Raw genomic sequence first — 22262 nt, forward strand, 5'->3', positions numbered from 1 at the left:
ACTAAAATTATTCAAAACGCATTTCTTTGATTTTCTTTTCTTTTTTATTTTTACATCATTCTTAGTAAACTGGATCTGTAGCTGGCAATGATTCATCTGCGAAGTTTGTTCAGGATACATAACAGGAAAAGGGCGCACCTTCCTCTACAGATAACAGGGCTGCATGGTTCCACAATGGTTTATGGAGCTGTCACAGTGGAAGGTTCCTACACAACATCAAAGAAATCATTTAGCAGACTACTAGTGATGGAGGAGAGGACAACACAACACAGGGCTTTAGTCCACTTAAGATATAAAAAGCATACCTTATATATATAAAGATATGACAACTTGAAAATCAATACCCACATAAATAGAAATCATCTAATAGAGAGTTAAAAAAAACAACAACATATGAATAAACAATATATAAATAACTACAGAAGACCTACAGTGGACCATAAATAGACCACAGTATTGGAGGCCATGGGACAGGCTGGTCAGGCAAGCAGTGCCCTCTTGTGGTTCAGGGTTTGCACAGAGGCCTGTTATAAAATCACAGCCTACAGACAGACTAGCATATAAAACATTGTAACAAATTATATACTAAGCGACTTTAAAGAGAAATTATTATGCTGATATATATAATTAAAATTCTTATACTGATATATATATCATTAATATACTGAATGAGAACATCATCATTTTAGAATAACTTCATGATAGTGCTTCACTTGTAACACCTCGCGTTACCACGTGGCGTCGCTGTTGCTCGATCATACTGTGGCGCTCACAAGCTCACGTGGATATTTATGTTAGCTAACTAGCGAAAGATTGAAGTTCTAGTAAAATCACTTTTTTGTTTTGTTTTACCCCTTACCTTTACGCACTTTACACTATGTCAAAATGGTGGTAGATGACATTCAGTTTCTCAGTATTCTTAAAGGAAAGCGCATCAAACTTACCCTGAAAAATGGATCTTACCTTGGCATTGTCCAGCGCATCAACTCCAACAAAACCATCGTTTTGGCTGACGGTGGGACTGTTTTTCCTGTACCTTTAAACACTAAACATCATATTCATGTTCATTACTTTGCTCATTTTAGTTGTTGGGGCCAATAATGGATGCAGATATCCAGGTTCTAAAATGTTCTTCGGCCATGACATTGTCAATGGTAAGAATTTAATGTCATGCTAGTGTAAATGTTTATGTCTAAATTATGTCTTCTATAACTGTCTCTTATATCATCAATATAAGTGGAATTCTCCCATGAAGAAGATAATGCCAGTAGGTGAGTCAAGGCTGTCACCTAAAATCACTGTCCAATACGTGTTTGTAACTCTTTGTGTTGTGGTTGGTGAATACAAGAAATCTTGGGAGGAAGACTCCTGAGGGCCAATTGACAGTGGAAAAGTTCCAGCCTTACAGGAGAGCTGTCAGACTAGGTGTGCATATCATACTTTTTATAAGCTCTATTGTGTGCTATGTCTAATGATGTATTTACAGATGAAGATGATGATAATGACGGGGAATACATTAACTTCATTGTCATTGATGAGTTTCATGAAAGGTTTGGACCAGCTGTAAGTTTATGAAAGTTATAGATTCCTTTAATAAGGACAATTTCATATGCAATGCACTGTATTTTTTAGGTGATGCACATCAAAAAGCAAAAAGTAATTGGAGTAGGAGTGGTTGGAGTTGAATTATACAAGCATGGGAGACTGTGCTGGCTTCAGGTAAGATGCAGATCCAGTTTTTACAGTCAAAAGTCACTAACAAAGAAAATGGTTTTAATATTCAGATTGCTACAAAACACAAGGTGTACCTTTTCGATATCCTGCTGCTGGGGGCTCGTGCATTTAAAAATGGTCTCTCTATGATCTTACAGAGTCAACATATTTTAAAGGTGAGAATTAAAAGCATTGTGTGAGAAGCTGTATTTCAATAACATTTTGTTTTTGTCATTGTTGAATACAGGTTATTCACGACTGCAGAGCTATTGCAGGATGTTTGTCTACTCAGTTTGGAGTAAATCTCACCAACGTTTTTGACACTCAGGTGAAAAGATTACATTTTCTTCAAAACCAAGCTGGTCTTGAGTTGAAATGAAGTAGTTGAGTCTGTCTTCATGTCCCATAAGGTCGCAGATGTGATGTGCTTCTACTCCGAGACAGGTGGCTTGCTTCCAAACAGAGTAAGCACTCTTCAGGAGGTGATCAATCTACATCTGAAGGTGCCTACATCACAGCTTCTATCATTGCAAATGAAGTCTCAGCTCACACAGGTACCAAGCTCAAGCCTAACATGAGTTAATTTAAGCTTTTACGTTTACGTTTTACGTTTCCACATGTGACATCTGCAAATTTTTGTGTGTGTCAGGAGAAGGAGATGTGGTACAAGCGGCCGTGCCCTCTGCCCTTGCTCAAGATCATGGCTCTGTCTGTGATCCACCTGCAGCCTTTGCGCCTAGTGCTGCTAGACACGCTCATGACAGACTACATGCTCCTGGTGGATTCATGTCTCAAAAGTAGCCACTTCCAGCCTGATGAATTGGAACATCTCAGTATGGTGTGTAGTTGTGAATTGAAAAATGTATCATTTTGATAAAATGGCCTGTCTATGGTGTCCTGGCTCACTTAAACCCATTTCCTGATTGCTTATTAGGAAAGTGTTTTGGAGCTGCCTAAGGAGCTCAGACAGTTGGAGCAAATGCACTGTGACCGTCAGGAGTGGGCAGCTGAACAGTTCCCAGTGACAGAGCAGGGTCTGCTTGATCGTTTTAACCCCAGAGTGTTGAAGAAGAAAACTGAAGAAAAGCAACAACAAACACACGAAGAGCTCTCTGAACCTGAGAGCATGAATACTTCTTCAGCCCAGGGCAGACTGAGTGCTGGGAGAGGACTCAACTACACAAAATACAACAATGACAAGTCTCCTCTTCCAGTCCTGCCTGGTATTGGACGGGGCTCTTTCCTCCACATACCCACAGCTCAGAGCCTTGGACAGAGCACACCAGAGTCGGCTTCTGGTGACAGTGAGAAGGGACTTAAAGAAGCTACTGTGGCCCCTAAGTCTCTTAGCCAGTTGTTCAGGTCCTTCAAAAATTAAAAGTTTTCATTGTATTACACAGTATTACCTTTGTTGGATTGTTTTAGTTTGTGCTTGTATAGTGTAACCACTAGATGGCAGTAAATATTAGTCTACCATGTACAATGGCTTGACAATATTTCTGGAGTTTAAAGTATGTTTATTTTATAGTTAAGTTCATGGTTTAATGTTTTGGCATTGGATGTGTTTTACATTTATTGATTATGGTTACTGCCATGCTGCCAATAAAGCGCCGAATTTGCTTGTGTTCAATCTTGTTTCATTGAATAGAATTTTAAATAATTTATTGAAATGTAATACATGACACCATCATTATGTGTTCTGCTAATTTATCTTAATATACCATCGTGGGGTGCAAACACATCTACCACTGGTAGAACACGAACCACACCCGAACAATAGCACCCGTCCATTAGGGCCTGGCATGATTGATGTGCGTACAGCCTGCTTCTTTGTTGCTCTCCATTATTGGGGAAAAGCAGAGGCAGACACTGATGGATCTGTTGTTAATTGAGCAGGAACATTTCTGTTGATTACAGCTGACCAAAAACAGTTCCTGCAGTTCTCTGTGGTGTGCGTGATCACAGGTGGCCTGCACCTGCCCTGTCCTACAGAGCTCATCTTAATCACATCATTTACATCTGGAGGTGCCACACACATTATAGCAGAGGAGGGTGCCTCTCCACCAGAGCTGGTGCTGGGCCTAGCAGCAGGGCACTGCTGTGGCCCAGGGTGCCAATGGGCCCAGTATAAATCACATCTTATTGCCATGGTTATCTGCATGCAGAGGCTTGGACCACATCCAGGGTCTTCTAATTGAAAGCATGAGCAGATAAAGAAGGATTTTAATTAACTGGGAGGTGGCCCAGAACAAAGTCATTTCTCTTGGCAACCAGCTCCTCCCCAGCTTCTGCTACACACAAGTGGCTCTAATCTACCTACGGGCTCTACCCTGCCTGCCCTCTATGCAAAATGTCTACTTAAAAAAATTGAATGAATCAGTCACATTCTCAAAAAGAGGCATTTAAAGTCACTAGTCAGTGTCCCTATGGCTATATGAACCACTGTCCTGATGTGATTTTATTTTTGCCAATGAATAAAAAGTGAGGAATACAGAAGAACGCATCAGAAAGTCTCCTATCTCCTTGTGTGTCCGTCAACATGTGAGGCCGTGATGTGTGGGGCCTTGGAGGACAGGCCACTGTCATTGACAACCAGATTGGGGCTCTTAATTTAGAGGACCTTGCATTTCCTCTCCGTCACAATAATGCCTTATGTGCAGCACTTCCTGTTTCTCATGCTCAGGAGGAAGGAACAGGGCGCTTGTCACACGGTAGTCACTGCTTCCTCTCCTGCTCCCCCCTTTTCCCCGCTCCCAAACTTCAGACATCCATGTGTCCTTCACAGGGAAAGATGACTGCACCTTTAGCATCAGCGCAGGAAGCAGCAGGTTATTTTTGGACAGAAGTCGGAAAGGTAGTGCACAGACATAAACACAAACTTTAGGATGTCCAGCTGTGTTGACTTTGCATCCCAAAATGGAGGCTCCAGTGTGTAATGAATCAAGTTTTTCACAGCTGATTGTTTTGACTGACCAGTGGAAAACTGAGAATCTCCTGTTTTCAGTAGTTGTCATTAAAATAGTTTGCAGAGAATCAACAAAAGTGGTTAGTGGCTGGCAAACTATGCAAGTACAATAGTGATAAGATCTCTTTTTTAATCTATTATTGTTTGGTCTTTGAGTGCATTTGGGCAGTGAAGATGTGGCAGGAAAGGACAGGGAAGAGATACAAAAACAAATATCCTTGTAGTATCAGCTCAAATCAACAGGCCTGTTATGCAATGATCTACATTTTTATGGCTGCAAACTCGGTCTACTTGAATAGTCAGACCAGAGTTTGAGTTTTGCAGTATATACCATTATTATTCAAAATTAAACTGTACATTCACTGGCCACAAGACAGTAGTAGTAGCGTGGTGCAACAGGGCCTCCTAGACACGTGCCAGACTTGCATTATTGATCAGTTGGGCTTGTGGCACCCTTGTGACAGCACCCAAAACAAAAGCATTGTGTCCTCCTGCCCCTCCACCTTATTTACTTTCCGCCATACACTACACAGCCTCTCCAGTTACCGACAACACCGGGCGACAAGGTATTCAGAATAGGTCAGCGCTCCTAGGCAACCATAGTCCCTCTTTGACGAGTGTTAGGCTACAGATCTGTTCATAATTAATAAGCCTGTCTTAATTATTAAAAAGCAGAGGGATAATTTAGCCAAAAGCTACCTGTTTGAATGGGAGCTGGCTAGGATGGGCGTGCTGTTAGCTGGTTTGTCCTATAAACACATCATTAAAATTGATTGTCAGGCTTGCTGACTAAGTGCACATGCAGGATTGCGGTCCATTTCACTTTGAATGCTGAGATCAGGGGAAAGCCTCAAGCTCTGATTAGTGGTTTGTTTTTATGCATGTTGTTTGTAAGATGATTAAGCTTGTGCCCCGTTGTACTTTTTTACATGTGACCGCTCCATGGACACTGAATGCTAATTACTAGAGTGGCTTAAGGTGGCAAAGTTGGCTTGAACTGTTTGATTGGCGTGTTGATGGAAACTGATAGGCCGGCCTTACCTGAGTAGTATTATACAACAGGCCGATTGGCAATGACGGACAGCATTCACCACTGTAACACAACAAATTAGAAGCATGTCAACAAAATAATCTCAATTTCATTATTGATGTGAGCGCGTGTAATCCCTCTCTATCTATGGGGTGAGAGATAGTGTACAATCAGATATCAGGTTCGGCTGCTACGCTGAACTGGTGCATATAGGCGAAGCAGCCAATCTTCCATCTGTTAGGAAAAAGCTATTGTTAAATCCAGCACAAGCCCCTCTGACGACCCCCCTTTCGCCTTCTCTCACGTTACAAAATGGCCCTCTTACGCTCTCCCTTGGTCATATTCAGTGCACAGGATAAATATTTCACATGAGAACGCCTGACCTGTCCAGATGGCCTTTTTTTTTTTTTTTTTTTTTTTTGAAAATTAGAACAAAACATACCATCAATATTTCAGCTATCCTAACTAGCGGGCAGTTTATATGAGCAGGAAACCATAGCCAGGAAGTGTGCCGCTCACATTTGCTTACACACACATCAACAGATGCAAGGAAAACAATATGGGACTTTATAGAGCTGTGCCATGTTGTTTACCCAAAGAGCCAAGGAGCGCAGGGATCAGGCAGGGGTCTCTAAAGGAAGCAGCCCCCAAACACTGACCTTCAGCTGGATTGGATGAGGAGGCAGTGCACTAGTGGGGCAGGTGAAGTGTCCAGTGGGTTGTCAAATGCCAAAAGCTGGAAGATTAAACACAATGTCAATCATCCACGTTACGCAATTGGAATACATTGTGTAACAGCATCAGTCAGATAATAAAAAGCATATGGTTGTAGTGCTACAAACTAGACTACTACTATTGGTATTGGCAAGAATTTCACTTTTATTTGTGACTATTCAATTCTAGGATGTAATGATGTCATATTCCCAGATGGGGGGACAACACATTTTGAACTTGATTATGTGTATGCAGGAGTTTAAGAGTGTTGAACAATTAGAACTGTTGGTATAGCACTTAACCAATTTAAAACAAAGTATAAAATTTTTTTAATGGTAAAAGGTGCACAAAATGGCATTTAGGAAGCTGAAACCCATGAATAAATGACAAAACCCTATATTAAAACACAAATTTGCAAATTGCAAATTTCCCAATATTAAAATGACCTGCCCCCATCCCCATTATATAATATAGAGGCATATAGATTATTTAGATGTTGGCTGAAAACAAGAAAACAAACAATAAAAACCTCCATTCTTGTTCTGTTCATAGAAATGTGCTCATAATGATGTTAATGTGTTTTCAAAATGCTCTAATATATCCTCAGCTATAAAGAGAGATTTGCCTCAATAGAATAAGAGAAAATGAAAAGCTGTTTACTCTTCAGGATATGTGATAATTAGTTATTAAAATGTTGGCACTGGCCTCTCTCTGTGTGATTGAAAAGATGGCAGATTAGCTCCTGGCAAGTTAGTCCTAATGAAAGCGTGTTTTGTAGGAGCGCGTGTGCAGATGAGGGGTGCTGCAGCCACAGGGTGGACCTCGGGGGCGGGACGGGGCTCCCTGTGGTTGGCTGAATTAGTGCCTGCTGCTCTGGCCTGGCAGCTGCTCTGGGGGACTGGCATGGTGTCAGACTGGCACTGCGCTTCTATGTTGCCAAGGCCAACCAGGGCACCACTCAAGTCACCCAAAACAGCCTTTGTCCACCCACCGTACCATACTCACAACTACAGTGGGCTTGAAGAAAAAACAAGGATTCATATGACAGAAAATCAGCTCATTTGGGGAAATAATATTGTCAGAGATTTAGCAAATGCATAATATTTGTTTGTTCTTTCCTCGCAAAGGCTAAAATTGCTGGAGTCAATTTTTTATTAATTTATAAAGATGTCTGCCCAACAAAATCCCTAAATAAAGAGGGTCAAGCATCATCTAAATACTGTATCTGCTCGACTTTGCCACATTGTCCACCATATGCATAATACTTTTCTGCCTTTCTGAGTCCAAGGGTTATTTGACTATTATTTTAAATTTGGAATCTCATTCTCAGGAGAGTCTGTGCCCAGGAGGGGAGTCTATACTGTACATGTTTTTAATTGTAGGGAAAACCAGGAGGACAAGTATGGACAGATCCTTTGTGCTGTGAGACAAGCTGAAGCGCTGAAATAGAATATAAGGTCTAGAGTAAAAAAAAATACAGCAAATACCAACATCTGTAAATCCCAATGTCTTGTATATCAATGCCCCCTCTATCTCCACAACAACATAACATATTTTACATTTCTCATATTCAAGGCCTCGTCTATGGACAGTGTTGGGAAGTAACTGAAAACATTTATCAAGAATACTAATTTTGAGCAGGCCTGTTTTCTGGTACATTTTACTTTTTCATTTAGTGTTTTTTTTAAATCAAACTCCACATAATCAGTGCATGTGTGATTTTTCCATCTCCTATGAGTGATAGGAAATACTTTAAAACTTTGAAACTAATATGAAGCTGTTAATACTAATTTGGGATGTAACAATATTCAAATCTCTCTGTATGATATTATCACGATATGTATCTCATGGTACGATATTTATTGCGATATTTTGGAGAGGCTAATAGAATTATAGATAGGATACTTTTTTGCTTTTAAAATACCTTCACAAGATTTTGGTGTGAATTATTTCTGTAATAATCCCAAGAATCCAAGTAAAAAACATATTTCTTCATGTTGTCTGGGCTGAAATGAATCATGGGATATGTAGTTCCTGATGTTTATAAGCTGTTGCTGCTATAAAACCATGCATTTAAGCAAACAAACTTTATATTGTGAAAGTCCAGTATATTATTGTGAGACTTTTGACAATACGATTTCACGATATTTCGGTTATTGTTTATTTTTACACTTTCATTTAAGTGTAGCTCGATGTAAAAGTATTCAGAATACAATTACCACATTACAAAATACATTTTAATGTAGGTAGCTAGCTTTTGTAGCTAAATATGTTTTAAATTCAAAGTATTTTTCCCCTTCACTGTCTACAAACTGCCATATCTCCACAAGAAGAAGTATGTAACTGTAGAATCCCCATTGTGATGTTGGCGAGGTGCAAAGGCCACAGTCCAGGTACACAGACACAGGCACTGCTATCTCTGAGCCACAGACAGCTCCATGTGAATATTCATGATGAGTTTGTTTTGGATTCTGACGTAGCTTAGACATAGATGTAAGCATGACATTTAACAGTGGACATATCTTGGCTCATTTCATGTCAAATCAAAAGAACCAGCTGCCTGTCGTCCAATCAGGTGCTACTACTCTGTGGTTTCTATCACCATTCATCTTGTGCCAGCGCCTGACCAAAAAGACCTCACCAAATATCCACAATGAAAGGAACAGTGGCGCGTATCCCAAACTGTGTCCAGCCCAACCGTCTTTGAAATCCATTTTAGAGGTAAATTCACTCAAATAATCCGCTGGCTAACCGCAATAGTGTTAAATGAATGTGCTGAATGTTTATTTGAGACTGGCCCAGTGCTAACCCAGCAGATGGCCTTTACTTCCTAGGTTTGAATGAGTTAGTGAAGCAGTGGGCACACAGAGGGAGATTTGTGAGTAAACTGTTTTCCCTCCAGTGCCTTTGTTTGTGGTAATGGGGAGGGCAAAATGGCTGCCTAATGAGAGCCGAGTGTTTTGGTGTAGTTGTTGTAATGGGATAGAGTGGAGAGGCCAATTATTGCAAATGATTGAGCCAGACAAGACTGTTGAATTAGGGTGAGTACTATTCGTCCTTGGTCATTTTAGGGCTGTGCATTTAATCAAATTTTAATCAAGATCGAGATTCAGTCATTTGTAAATGCCAACGATAAGCTTGGGTGTTTATAATTGAGAGGTCTACAGCCTATCCTCTGGCAGTTAAAGTGGTTTCTATTTTTAATGTTTTATGTTTTAAATGTGTAGACTGTAAAAATAAGTTGTTGTTTTTTTTCGATACAAAGTGGAACCAGAAGCGCTCCCATGCTCACTTCCTATTTGGAATGTGACAGCAGGGAGGTTAGCTTTGTATATACAGTCTATGGTTAAATAGCAATGATTAAAGACGCTCAATGTGACTTTACTGGTCTCCATGGAGATTATTCCAGAGAAAGCAATAATAAATAAATCTTTCTCACATATATTCAAATACAGGTTTAAACAGGCTAAAATATGTCTTGAAAAACATGCATTCATACTGTGAGTGGGGTCACCAGTGCTGGCGGCGACACCTGCTCGTCTCCATGGAGATTGATGAGTTTAATGCCACAATGGGGAATAGTTCAAGCAAAACTAGTACATCTCCATGGAAACAAGGGGGTAGCAGAACTCCCACCAGAAAAATTATAGAAGTGCACTTTTAAAAGTTTGTACTGGTCATGTTCAGAAAATTAATATTGAAGTTCACACAAATCAATCTGTCATGAGCCAGGTTAATTTGAATGCGTTTTTAAGAAGGCGAATAACATTGAATTGATCAATATGATACAAATACGATTCATAATTGTATGTAGCAATGTGTGAGGTCTACGGAGAATCATCTTTGTATCTTATCAATAGCTGGCTACAGTGTGGTAATGCCTAACAGAGTTGTAAAAATTGTAATAGCAGCACATTACAGTGTGGCAGGTGCGTAGTTAGCCTTATCTGCTCAGGGATTGTGTGCTGACCCCTGTGACCCTTGGGCTGACACTAACCAGGAAGTGTGGCAGTAAAACACAAACAGGCCCCGATCATTACAGTGCATTATTACAGTGGAAATCTGCTGGCCTCATGGTTGGGCTGATGGCGGGGGCAATCACACAGGGATTTACAGCTCTGTCTTTTGTTAATAAGACCAGACATATGTTGCCTTAAAGGTGATTTACTGCCTGCCATGTATTATGTCACTCTAACTGGCGATTAGGGAGATTTTCATGCACTTCTGGACGTATTACATCTACTGCAACTTCTGATTTACTGTGCGTAAGATTAAGCTAGTCACAAATAGATGCAAAGTTATCAACTTAAAGTGAGTTAAAAAAAAAAAAAAAAAGTTTATTTTTATCATTACACAGCTGGGTTCTCTCTGGCAAGCTACTTTTACAAAACTCTCCACCATGTTGCCTCTGTTGCGAGACAGGAGATAGAATAAATCACTCATTACTTACTAATCAAATGGCTGTAATGACATTTGGAATTTTGGTTGGTCAGTAAGTAGTTAGGAGAGGGAGGTTGCTGGTTCCTTATAAATCTAATTTTTCTAACTAAGTGAGTGGGTCTGGCTGGGCTGCCTGGATGCTGCCCGAAAATCATAATGCAACTGACCGGACTATCACTAAGTTATGGCCAAAAACATACAAAAGATCTGACAGCATTTCCTATCTTTTAGCATGACCAAGTCAAAAGCAAATCCTTGTTCCCACCATTGTGACTCAAACAAGAATGTCTTGCCCTGGTTTACTGCTCATTATACCATGCCCACGTCCTGATAACAGCACAAATGAATGACCTCAGTGTCCTTAATCGTTAGAATAAGCCAACTAACTGCCATACTTGTGTGTCATTACCAAATATGTCTAATATCATTTGTCTTTTAAAACCATTTGATGAAGTGGCTTAAGTTTATCACAAGGACATTAATACCATTTACCATAAAACTCATATCTGCAATCTCAGAGTTACATTATATTTAAATATTGATGATGACGGTGTGTGTAAGTGTGTGTGTGTGTGTGTGTGTGAAAAGTCACCAATTCTGCCATTTCCCATCAGGCTTTGTGCTCCGCGGGGCTGCAGCTCTTTTCCCGTCATTATGAAAGAGGAGAGGAAGACATGGAGTAAATGGTTTCCAGGTTGGGCCCTTTATTTGAAGAGGAAGGGGCGGCCACACAGGTACATAGCGTTCTCCAGCTGACTGTGGGAAAACAGACAATATCACTGAAACCTGATCCAAAATAGTTTAACTGTGCCACACTTTTTCAGAATCAAGATTAGCTGTCGTATATCACTTCTCATGCTGTCCGCTGAGTGCTACCATAAGAACAATAGTCATTGTGAGGCCTGACAGCTCTGGAGCAGTGCGATTCAGTGACTTACACAGGGGATGACACCCGTACGAGGGGGAAATGGGTGTAGATTGGGAGCGGAAATGATACAACTTCCAAATTTATTGTGTCATAGTATAAACTGCAGCGGGGGTCCTTAGAATCCTATCCGGGGGTTTTAACATACATTTTCTAATGACATAATATCCTGGCTGCAAAGTCTAGTGCAGAAGCCTGTGAACAAAGATTAGTATTTGTGTATCAAGGCATACTTTTTTTTGTTCTGCTGTTTAAATGGAAAAAAAGAAACATCGTACTTCAAATTAGAATGTTCCACAGTATGGCAATAAACACATCTGTCTCCATGGCGACAGCAGGTGACGCCACCAGGCCAAGTTACAGGTCAGATCTAGAGAGAGCTGACCCTACCCACACTTAGAATGCCAAGTATTTGTTATGGTTATTTAGCTGCACAAATGTGTAATTGAAGAAATACTAGATAGATAAGTTCAATGCCATACTGTGGAACATTCCAGGCAAAGCAACAACACAGCGCAGCTTTAATTCTGATAATGATAATGTGTAAAAATTCTGAACCTATTATGACCTTGATTCAAATTGTGTCGCCCAAATTAAAAATAAAATGTTTGAGTTTATAGCACTGATAATTAACAGTAATTTCAGACTTTCAGACAGCAGACGTTTTATGTCATGTACGCACTGCCCTGCGCTCATAGAACAAAAGCAGTTTAGACACTGGGCCATATTGTCTGCTCAGGAGTCTTGTCGTCTATAGACAGTCCCTTTCCCTTATGGCCTGATAGGTTTACCAGCGCAGTGTGGAGTAAGGCCTACATCTCCCATAGGACAAACAGGAACCAGTCTGAATGCGGCCCTGATTTTTATCTGTCTCTTCAATGACTACTGTCTGTGTCGCAAACAATATGCTCCACTAATGCTGTCGTCCATAAGAAAGACCACTGTATAAAGATACTTAAGAGTGCATTTGATCTACTTTTAGAACATTATATAAGAAAAGGTGTAAAACAAAGTGCATATTGTCATGGCAAATACCCACAATACCCACTTCAAGCACGGTATAGTGGCTGGTTCTAGCTATAAAAATGTTAAAATCCCTGTTCCTCCACATGAAAAGAGGATAAATGCAACAGCTAATTGAAAGAGATGCAATTCCACTAACTCAAATGCTGCTGTTGTGTCCTTGGACAAGACACTTGACCCATCCAACTTGAATGAAGTCAGTTTTGATAATTGCCTTTGGTAGTGGAGTCACAGTAAGAAAGTTTAGTTGTTTAATTTACAATACAAATTTTCCTTTATATGTTGCAGGCTAAATTATTTTCAGTTATATTGTATGCACTATGTAAAAATGTAAGCACAGTTGTAGTACAATAATATTTAATTCTTGACTTGAAAAATATCACAGCATTGAAAGACTGGCTTTATACTGATTGAAAGCAATTTCCTACCACATGGTCTTTGTGTGATATTCTTTTCACTTTTTGTTTGTTTACATGTCACTGTGTTAATAGTTTAATTCAGTTCAAATATTAAACCGTATCATACCGTGCTTTCAGAGAACTCACCTGCTTGAACAGCTGCCATCTTCTCCGGGCCGCCGTGGTGCCACTTATATAAAGATTGATGATGAGGCAAAACAGACCTGACATCTGTGACAGAAAAACAATAAATTCATAATTTTTATTATTAGTCTCTTGTCCCGAAGTGGAACTAAATCTGCCATTACTTCGTTTTGTAACAGGCAAAATGAGGACATGAAGGATACATTGGTCGCATTCTAAGCATCGCTCCATTGCCAAGAGCATAACAAAATTAAAAGATTCTACAAACAAGTCAATGCCAAGCCAAACAATAGTGGAGTAAATGTAGACTGTGAGAAGCCAAGATACACTGCCTTTTAAATAAATGATGTCAATAGCTGTGGTGATGAGTATTAATTAGTAATGTTCGTCATGTCCCACAGGCTTATTCCGGACTGATAATGAAATGGAGACGCACACAGAGCCGCACTCATGTTAAATGAAGCGTGCACTATTTGTTCCTGTGCCAGACCGGGAGCACTTATATGACATAATTTAAACTAAACATCTTTAACTTTATGTAAACAATCAAACGCAGCAGAACAATCTACTCTCTTACACAAGCCCACACTTCCCTTTTGATTTCCCCCCCTATGAGCTTAGAAGAAGAAATTATTCAACTTGGGAACGAAGGACATTTTTCTTGATGACTGCCAAAGTTTGGACGTTTTGCACCATTTCCTTATCAAAGCAGTTGTGTAAAATAGCATGTCATTTTGGAGTTGTATCAAAAGCGATGAGATATTAGAGGCTTATCTCAAGGCACTCTGCTCTAAGTTCCCAACATTCAAATTTCAAACATGAGGTGGTAACATTAACCAGCTGCAAAAAGGGTAGCAGTGGCAGTTTTGCATAGCGGCGTAGTGGTTCTGCTTGTGATTGTGGTTGGTGCGATGGCAGTACAGTGATAGAAGGTGATATTAGTAGTTGTAGTAAATACATCTTGTTTGTTTAATCCTTGTTTGTACCTTGTAAATCATTAGTAAGAGTTAATGTAGTTTAAAAGTTCCATATTACACTGTTTTGTGATCTGTGTTATAATGTTGTTTCCTCATTAAAAACATGCCTGAAGTTTTGTTTTGTTTCATTCACACATGTTTAACACACAAATCCTGCATATTTAGGCTGTGTTCTCTCAAAAATAATAGGTAGTGAGTGACGGGCAGTACTTAGTAACTCTTCAAGTCTGACTAGTTACAGAGTGAAAAAAATATTTCAAGTTGTGTTTCTGGGGGGTATTTGAATCAGAGTCCACTGGGACAATTAATGTGAGCAGAAAATGTCATAGTATATCCTAGTATATATTGTAAAACTATAGAAAGTGGCAAAATAAGCTGATCTTTTGAGTAAAACCAGAAATACAGGACCACAATTCAGCACCAAGCCCATATAAATGGTTGTGTTGAAGTCATTATGTAAGACAGTGCATCTGACTTAAAACGTAGTCAATCCAATTAGAGAAATGATTTACAATGAAAATTACAAATATAATTCAATTAGTGATCCAACAGTATCATAATCACATTAGTTTTGAAGTATTTCTTTCTCGTGGCATGAGGTAGCACAATCTGCCAGCTGCAGAAAGACTCCCCCTCCTCCATTCTTAGAGAAAATCTGGGTTAACATTGTCACAGCTGATGATACAGTCATGTTGTGGGCATTCTTTTCACCATGTTTTGTTTTGTTCTCGTGCCACAGTCCTGCTTCTTCAGAGACCTCTCATTCCTGGGCCCACTCGTCTGGCTGTCAGTCTCCTCTTCCCAGGGGGTCCTCTCAATCCATGGGAACAGCTCGTCTGACTGATGGATTCCCGCAGGAGACGGAGCAGGGACGGGCTCGGCGAGAAAATCTGCAACACAGAATGGTTTCGAAAATTACTCTACAAGTTACAAAGATAGTTCAGATTACACTAGAAATCCACAAGGCACTTACCCAGTCAGAAGTCATGGATGAAAGGACAAGTGAGCAGCTAAAACAGCACACCAGAATAGACCCTTTGAGGAGACTAGTGGGAAGTATACCCTAATCTCTGTACAAGGATGTCAGAGTGTGTTTAGAACTTGAGAGAATGATATGCAACTGCTCATGGAAAAGTGTTAAATCTCAAGGCAGTACCTCTTCCTTTACTTCAAACACTATGTGAATGTTGTAGATGTGTGAAATCCACAAGGACAAAAACAAATGTAAATCAGTACAGCAGACCACACCAGGATCTTTGCCAAAATTAGACAACATGTAGAAAGCCTATAGCTGTAGTGCTGATTGCCTCAAACACTGTGACTCACTGTGCCTTAAACTCCAGTGAGCCTGTGGGATAACAACTATTCTCTCTCTCAGAAACATTCCTCTATATGCATTAGAACAAAAATAACTACATGTATTTTTATTATGAACCTTAACGGTCCTATATTATACAAAATTTTCTCTTTAAGTCATGTTATAATGCTGTTACCTCCTCAAAAACATACCTGGAGTCATGTTTTTGTTTCATTCACACAGGTTTGAGTTACCTTTATTATTAATCTTTTCTTCAGTAGAAATTGGCAATTCTAGCACTGAAATTACCCATATGATTCTAGTGAAGGTGTATGGAGTTTAAAACACAGTGAAGGACATCCTGTATTACCACATTGTAAGATGGATTGATTGATTGATTGATTGATAGAATTTGTATAGCGCCTTTCAAGATACCCAAAGCACTTTACAGTTCATTATTCAGTCACTCCACACTCAGTGGTGGTAAGCTACTACTGTAGCCACAGCTGCCCTGGGGCAGACTGACGGAAGCGAGGCTGCCAATCTGCGCCATCGGCCCCTCCGACCACCACCATCACTCACGCTCACACCACTTTCATACTAGGCAATGTGGGTGAAGTGTCTTGCCTAAGGACACAATGACACTGGCACCCCACTGTGGCACCTGGAATTCCTAGCGGTCTCCCATCCAAGTACTACCCAGGCCCAGAATTTAAGTCATTTATCTTCATATACATCTCTCAGTTTTACACTGACTCACAAAACCTATATTTACACCATGATCTTCCCTTGGCATATCATTGGCATGCCATTATCTAAATTGTGGCATATTGCTGTCTAACTGGTGCCTACTGGCCTTCATAGTCTCACCACTTGCTTTATAAAACTCCTCCTTTGGAATCATAGTCAAGGGGCTTGAACACTCAATGATCATACTATGTTCACTTTTGAAATCATACTACGTTGACTTTTCAAGTCCCTCCGGGCCTGTATTATTGATGGTAAATAAACTTCTCCTGCTTAAGACATCTATTTGGTCTCCAGCATTTTACTTCCACCCTTTCTTGGACAAGCTGAAAACTTCGACAACACACGACATCACAAGGTGGAACGGAGTGTTTTCCATTTGAGAGAAGAACTCAGCCTAAATATGCAGGCTCTGTGTGTTAAACATGTGTGAATGAAACAAAACACAACTCCAGGTATGTTATTGATGAAGAAACAACATTATAAAATAGATCACAAAATCGTATATAAACCATGGAAATTGATTAGGAAAGCTAATTTTATTTGTAACAATTATTACTTGTTCAGGCACTAGACTTGGTTCATTCACTCGTTACAGAGCTACGTACTTCTGTACAGGACTCTCCTGTCCTGGGTTTGACTGATGGAAACATTGCTGCCAATCTATGCCTATGTCCGCCTGATCACCACCAAACTCTCATCCAAACACCACATTTATACAATATATGCACAGTGGGTATAATGTTTTACCCAAGGACACAACAACAACACACACTGGTTGAAAGTGGGATCGACTTAACAAACTTCACTGTGTTGTGTTCGGCTAGCCTGGATGTGAATGCACCTGTCTGCGGGCCTGCGCTCCTCTTCAGAGCTCTTAACCTGATGAGCTGACCTTCTTGGACAGTGCACATTCTCAGTGTTGAAGGATGAGTTACTTGTTGTTGTCTGGGTCAGTGCAGAAGGACCTGGGAGATGTAGGTGAGACAGTGGGGTCTGATTAAGGAGCAGGATGTGCGTGAGACATCCTCTGATGTTCAGGAATTCCCTCATTAAAGGGGGTCATGTTGACGGTCAATAGGAATCAGCCTGCGGAATAAACAGGGGCGGCTCCTACAGACTCTTTTCAAATAAACATACTTTTCATTTACTCAACATGGAAACAGCCTCACAAATATGTACATTATCTAATTTTGACATTTCCGGCAAAGTGGGTCATGGGAATGAGCCGTGTTTATAACTTAACATAACTTAACCACTGAGTAAAGATTCAACTGTACTTAATATAATTAGGATACTCTGCCAAAACTGCTTTAATAAGTGGTTATTTATGTTATGAACACACCGGGCCTGTAAAAGATAGAAAGAATTAAACGTCTAGGCTCAAAATATCTTCCTAAATACAGACCAAAGAATTGTTTTACTGTACATATCTGAACACTGTGTCATTTTTAATACTTTTAATAAGGTGCCTTGGCCTAAGTTTTCCAGTTGCTGCCCCTCTTGTGTGTTTTTTGTTTTGTTTTTTACACATGACCCTATCACAGTACAGTGCATAAACTGCATGATGAATTTTGTAAAGAAATGTCTCTGATGCAAAGTACAGTGCCACAGGGAAGCTTTAAACAACAAAAATCGCACTACTTAGCCTCAAGTTGATCAGTCTGGATAATGTTAGGCCTAATAGCCTGAACTTCAGCAATTACACAGACCATTAGCATAGCTTTTGTAGGGTTCAGAGTTGGGGCCACATCAGGAACCAGATTTTGTTGTTGCTTTTTTTCTCTTCCTTGCTTGTCTTAGGTCTTTGACAAATGGTTTCCAGCTAATTTACGGTGGCAGACTGTAGCAGAACAATGCCCCGTAGATGTAGTGGAGCACAAGCTCCACCGTATGCCCCCCAAAAGAGTGAGGAGCTCAGAGGAAGCACTCTCTGAGATAACAAGATAGTAAGGAAAGCGGGGGCACTGAGGGGCCACCAACAAGACCTCTGGGAGAAGGAGGGGTCAAAAAGGAAGGGCCCTGGTTTGTTTTAAGCCCACCGCCATCCTATGACCTATGTCTATGAGCTCATATGTACTACAGTATGCGTGCTGTGCATATCTGGAGGGCTGGGTCCACAGAAAGGCAGACTGACCCAATATGGTGCCCTAACTTGGGTCACTCATGACATTTCTGGACTCCTCTCGCTTCCTGTAGTAACCTCCCGATCATTTTTAGCATTTCCCTGCACTATTCTTACCAAATATTTGCAGTATTGACGTAATTAGCACGTTACCTGGCAGTGTACGTACAACATAATGGCAGCACTACTCCACTATGTCCTTGAAATAATTATCTGATGAAATTAAAGTACTGATCAATAAGAAATTAAGTAACCTTGGAATTGCAGGCTAGATAATAAAATTGAAAAAAACATCTGTAGAAGGGTCCCTAGACACTGTGGTTGAGTTTTTACTTTTCACTAAGAAAATCCTGCCTGTGTTTTTCATTTAATTTTCAAATGAGCTGAAAAAAGTGAAAAATTGTACTATGCTTAGGAAGGTGACTGTTCAAACTGGTCATCTGGATGGGGTCAAGCAATATTAGTGACAACAAGACAGCAGGATGGCGACGATCAGTCAGTTGGATGGATGGGAGCTGAAGTATGTGCCTAAGTGGGAAAAGGAAGGTGGTTTTTGAGCACGTTGTTGTAAAATGGGGATGAGAGGTCAGTTTGGTTTGCAGTTTGTTGTACTGACCCTGTATTTGTCAGTCGGCGAGTCTCGCGGTGGGAAAAAGACCGGGAAGTGGCACTTGAGATCAATGAACGTGTTGGAAAAAGGAGTGGCCTGGGGCAGCCAATCAGAGCCGGGCCTGGGGGAGCTGTAAGGGTGGGGGGGTAACGTAAACAAGGAAACCACCTGATGTGAGCGGGGTCAGATAAATGCTGGACCATTGGAGCTGGCAGGTGCTTCCTGAATCCTGCGCTCTCAATCAGCCTCGTCGACCTCTTCGTGCGCTTTCCTAAAAGTATAAGTCAAAACACAAACAGAGTCAGGTAAAAATCAATGCATTCTCCAATAAACCTAAAAACAAACATTACCAGATAGGGACAATGCATGGACAGTTACAGAAGCAGTAAAGATAACCACATGGATGAAAGCGCAGACATTTAGCACAGCCCTGTCTCTGCAGATAACATTTAAAGGGACACTAGGGTGAATAATGCCGATTCAGCCACATTGTGTCTTCTTACAGACACCTCTCTAAACCTGTTTTTCCTTTGGTTCGCTCCGTCGCTCGCAGCTCGCTCTGGGATTGTTTTGCGCTGTCCGAACGAGGAAGGAAGTCGGTGTGAGAAAGTGCCTGTTTTTTTGGGACCAACAGGAATTGGCCTCATCACAAGCGGTTCCTTTTTTGCCGCTGGAACAATGCACTGGCGTCACACCCTTCGGCTGGACCTCGGCATTTCACATGGAAAAATGTTCCCAGAATTCCGCTCCCAGGCTCGGGGTAAGGCCGAGGATGGGGTGAGGGTGAGAGGGCGGGAGGTGGAGGGCGCAGGGAGGTGGAGCGGGTGACTCAAAGTGACCACTGGACACTTGTCATTAGCAAAACAGCAACTCAGAGCCACGTACAGAAAGGTGAACAGAAATGGTGCACAACATACATAGTAGAATATTTAATTTTAATAAATTGTGGAAGAATCTAGCTGGAGCTCTCTGAGCCAGTCCCAAGCATGGATAAATAAACTGGGTTTCCTTCATTGTGGTATCAATCAGCCCAATTGCATACAATTTGGTCTGTCAAGAATGAATCAATGAAAAAAGAAGAAGAATGTTTTAAAGATGAAGTTGTAAGAGTACTGCAGTAAAAATTTTATTCATTGTAATTAGTTTTAGTAATAGTTTTTTTTTGTTTAAAAATGTATTAAAACTACCATGATCTGCGATTGTCCTGCTGTTCTTGTCTTGTCTCATAGACAAGCTTCATAAAGAGTCAGTGACATTAAACACATGTAGACTCAGACATGCAGACAGCAGGTTGCCATGAGCCAAAACTGCTTGCATGGCTGATCATTAAAAATGCAATACTTTCTACCAACTTGTGGCACCTAACTGCGCTCACTGCATGTTGTTTACAAACACTGTCAGGCAGCACATACAGTGGGCTATAAGTTTAAATAAATGATGCTATCTATGACAATGGCTCAGAGCAGAGAGATGGAGATGCTAAGAGCCCTGACCACACACTGTGCAGTGGTATTGTGTGACAGGTCAGCTGAACGCTCCTCAGGGCTTACATAAGCTTCTCATAGCACTGTGTTTGTAATTACCGTGAGAGGGTACACAGGGCTGCTCTCTCACCGCCTTATCACACACAACATACACACCAGACGCTTTCATTTTACACTTTGTTATTATAATCATAAGGTCCAAACGATGAAGCAAAATTTGATTTGACAATTTCTGAAATTCATCAGACTTGTTAAGAGCAATAGTAGCAGTGCTGGCGCCACAGCGCGTTCCACAAACTGTAAGAAAACTGAAAGACAAAATGACTCAAAACAAAGGAATAACTTTGTAAAAAAAAAAAAAAAACATGTTAAATGAAGAGTTTACAGGTATGTTTTGATTCACCAAAGTAGTGCAATATCTGTATACACAAAGAAGGTTAAAGGGAAAAAGAGAACTCACTGAAATATGGAAAGACGTGCCGACTCCACACAGACTGCGTTCATTGCTCTGGTCCTCTTTTCTCTCTGATCAGGCTAAAATAACATTAAAGATAATAGTTGAATTCTGATTTACAGCATAGACAAAACAGATATTACACATGGCCCTACCATCAGAAAATCCTTAATATCTTCATGCAATCATTACATGTTTGTAGCTGGCATCACATAAAGTGCTGTTCAAACTCAACATCCAACCAAAAATAAACAAATTATCCACTTGAACGTGCTAGCTCTGCACTCGTCCTATCAGTGCCATTCATCACTGTAGCGCTGTAAATCACTACTTGTATGAGAACATAAACTAAGAACAGAAAGATTAATCTGCATCCCAACCCCTTTAGAGCCACTCCAACTTTGAAAGAAAACATGCAAAAGCCAGCTAGCATCAGAGAGGCATAGTGGGCATTGGTAAGCCACAGCTATGTTTGAGGAATAGTTTGTATAGTTCCCACATATGGAAGAAAATGTCTGCTTTTTAAATATGACATGATCGACTACAGTGGGAGCAGAGATCTTGAGAGAAGTCAGCTGCTGGGTATAGACATGAAAATTGCAAGAAAGTGGGGAAAATTGGGGTCAAATTGGAGCAGGAGTGGTCAGACAAAACAGCTTGTCCCAGGCTACAGAGATGTCTCCAAAAATGATGTGGAAATTGAGACATTATCCGTGAGTGTAAACATATAGTACACTGAGAGATCATGGAGGATTCACTAAACAAACAGGGGGCAGTCAGCCATGTCGCGCTTACTGAAGGAAATATACACTTTGTTGATAACATAATTGTGTGTATTATAAAAATAAAAGTCATTGTAATTGCTACTCTTCCAAAATAACAAACATTGCACACTGTGCTAAATAAATGGCTGTGAAAAGAGATACACCACATCCCCCATGCACAAATGAAAACTAAAATAACACTAGAGTTGTTTTAGTTTTCATTTCTGCTCCACATACTCTCCAGAAAAGGCTACTAGACACACTTTAATAATCCACACAGATAATAAATAAGGGCATGCAAGTGCGTCTATCAGGGGTCTATTGTATGTATTGAGGAAGACTTGGCTCACACATTAGTTTGTACAATGGCTGCAGTCTCCCAGTCTGACATGACTAGAGTCCTGGTTTCATCCCTGTACAGAATAATACACAGAAAATGTACTCCTGCTACT

General features: G+C 40.5%; 1 protein-coding gene across 1 annotated transcript; it reads left to right on the forward strand.

The window, feature by feature from the left end:
- Positions 1-759: 759 nt before the first annotated feature.
- exd1 (exonuclease 3'-5' domain containing 1) lies at positions 760-3343 on the forward strand. The gene is made up of 11 exons (XM_055155841.1): positions 760-1015; positions 1086-1154; positions 1238-1271; positions 1349-1425; positions 1487-1563; positions 1633-1719; positions 1785-1889; positions 1961-2041; positions 2124-2267; positions 2363-2551; positions 2648-3343. Exons 1-11 carry the CDS (start codon positions 886-888, stop codon positions 3089-3091), a joined length of 1437 nt encoding a protein of 478 aa, XP_055011816.1. The 5' UTR covers positions 760-885; the 3' UTR covers positions 3092-3343.
- Positions 3344-22262: the final 18919 nt, after the last annotated feature.

This window comes from Boleophthalmus pectinirostris, unplaced genomic scaffold, assembly GCF_026225935.1.
Source record: "Boleophthalmus pectinirostris isolate CB_2022bp ecotype Guang Dong unplaced genomic scaffold, ASM2622593v1 HiC_scaffold_10, whole genome shotgun sequence".
NCBI lineage: Eukaryota > Metazoa > Chordata > Actinopteri > Gobiiformes > Gobiidae > Boleophthalmus > Boleophthalmus pectinirostris.

Excerpts from the sequence above, each read along its gene's own strand:
- exd1 (XM_055155841.1), top strand. The coding sequence starts at position 886 with ATGGTGGTAGATGACATTCAGTTTCTCAGTATTCTTAAAGGAAAGCGC. Across the intron at positions 2,042-2,123 it reads CCAACGTTTTTGACACTCAG|GTCGCAGATGTGATGTGCTT; the intron begins GTGAAAAGATTA and ends ATGTCCCATAAG. Across the intron at positions 2,552-2,647 it reads AATTGGAACATCTCAGTATG|GAAAGTGTTTTGGAGCTGCC; the intron begins GTGTGTAGTTGT and ends ATTGCTTATTAG.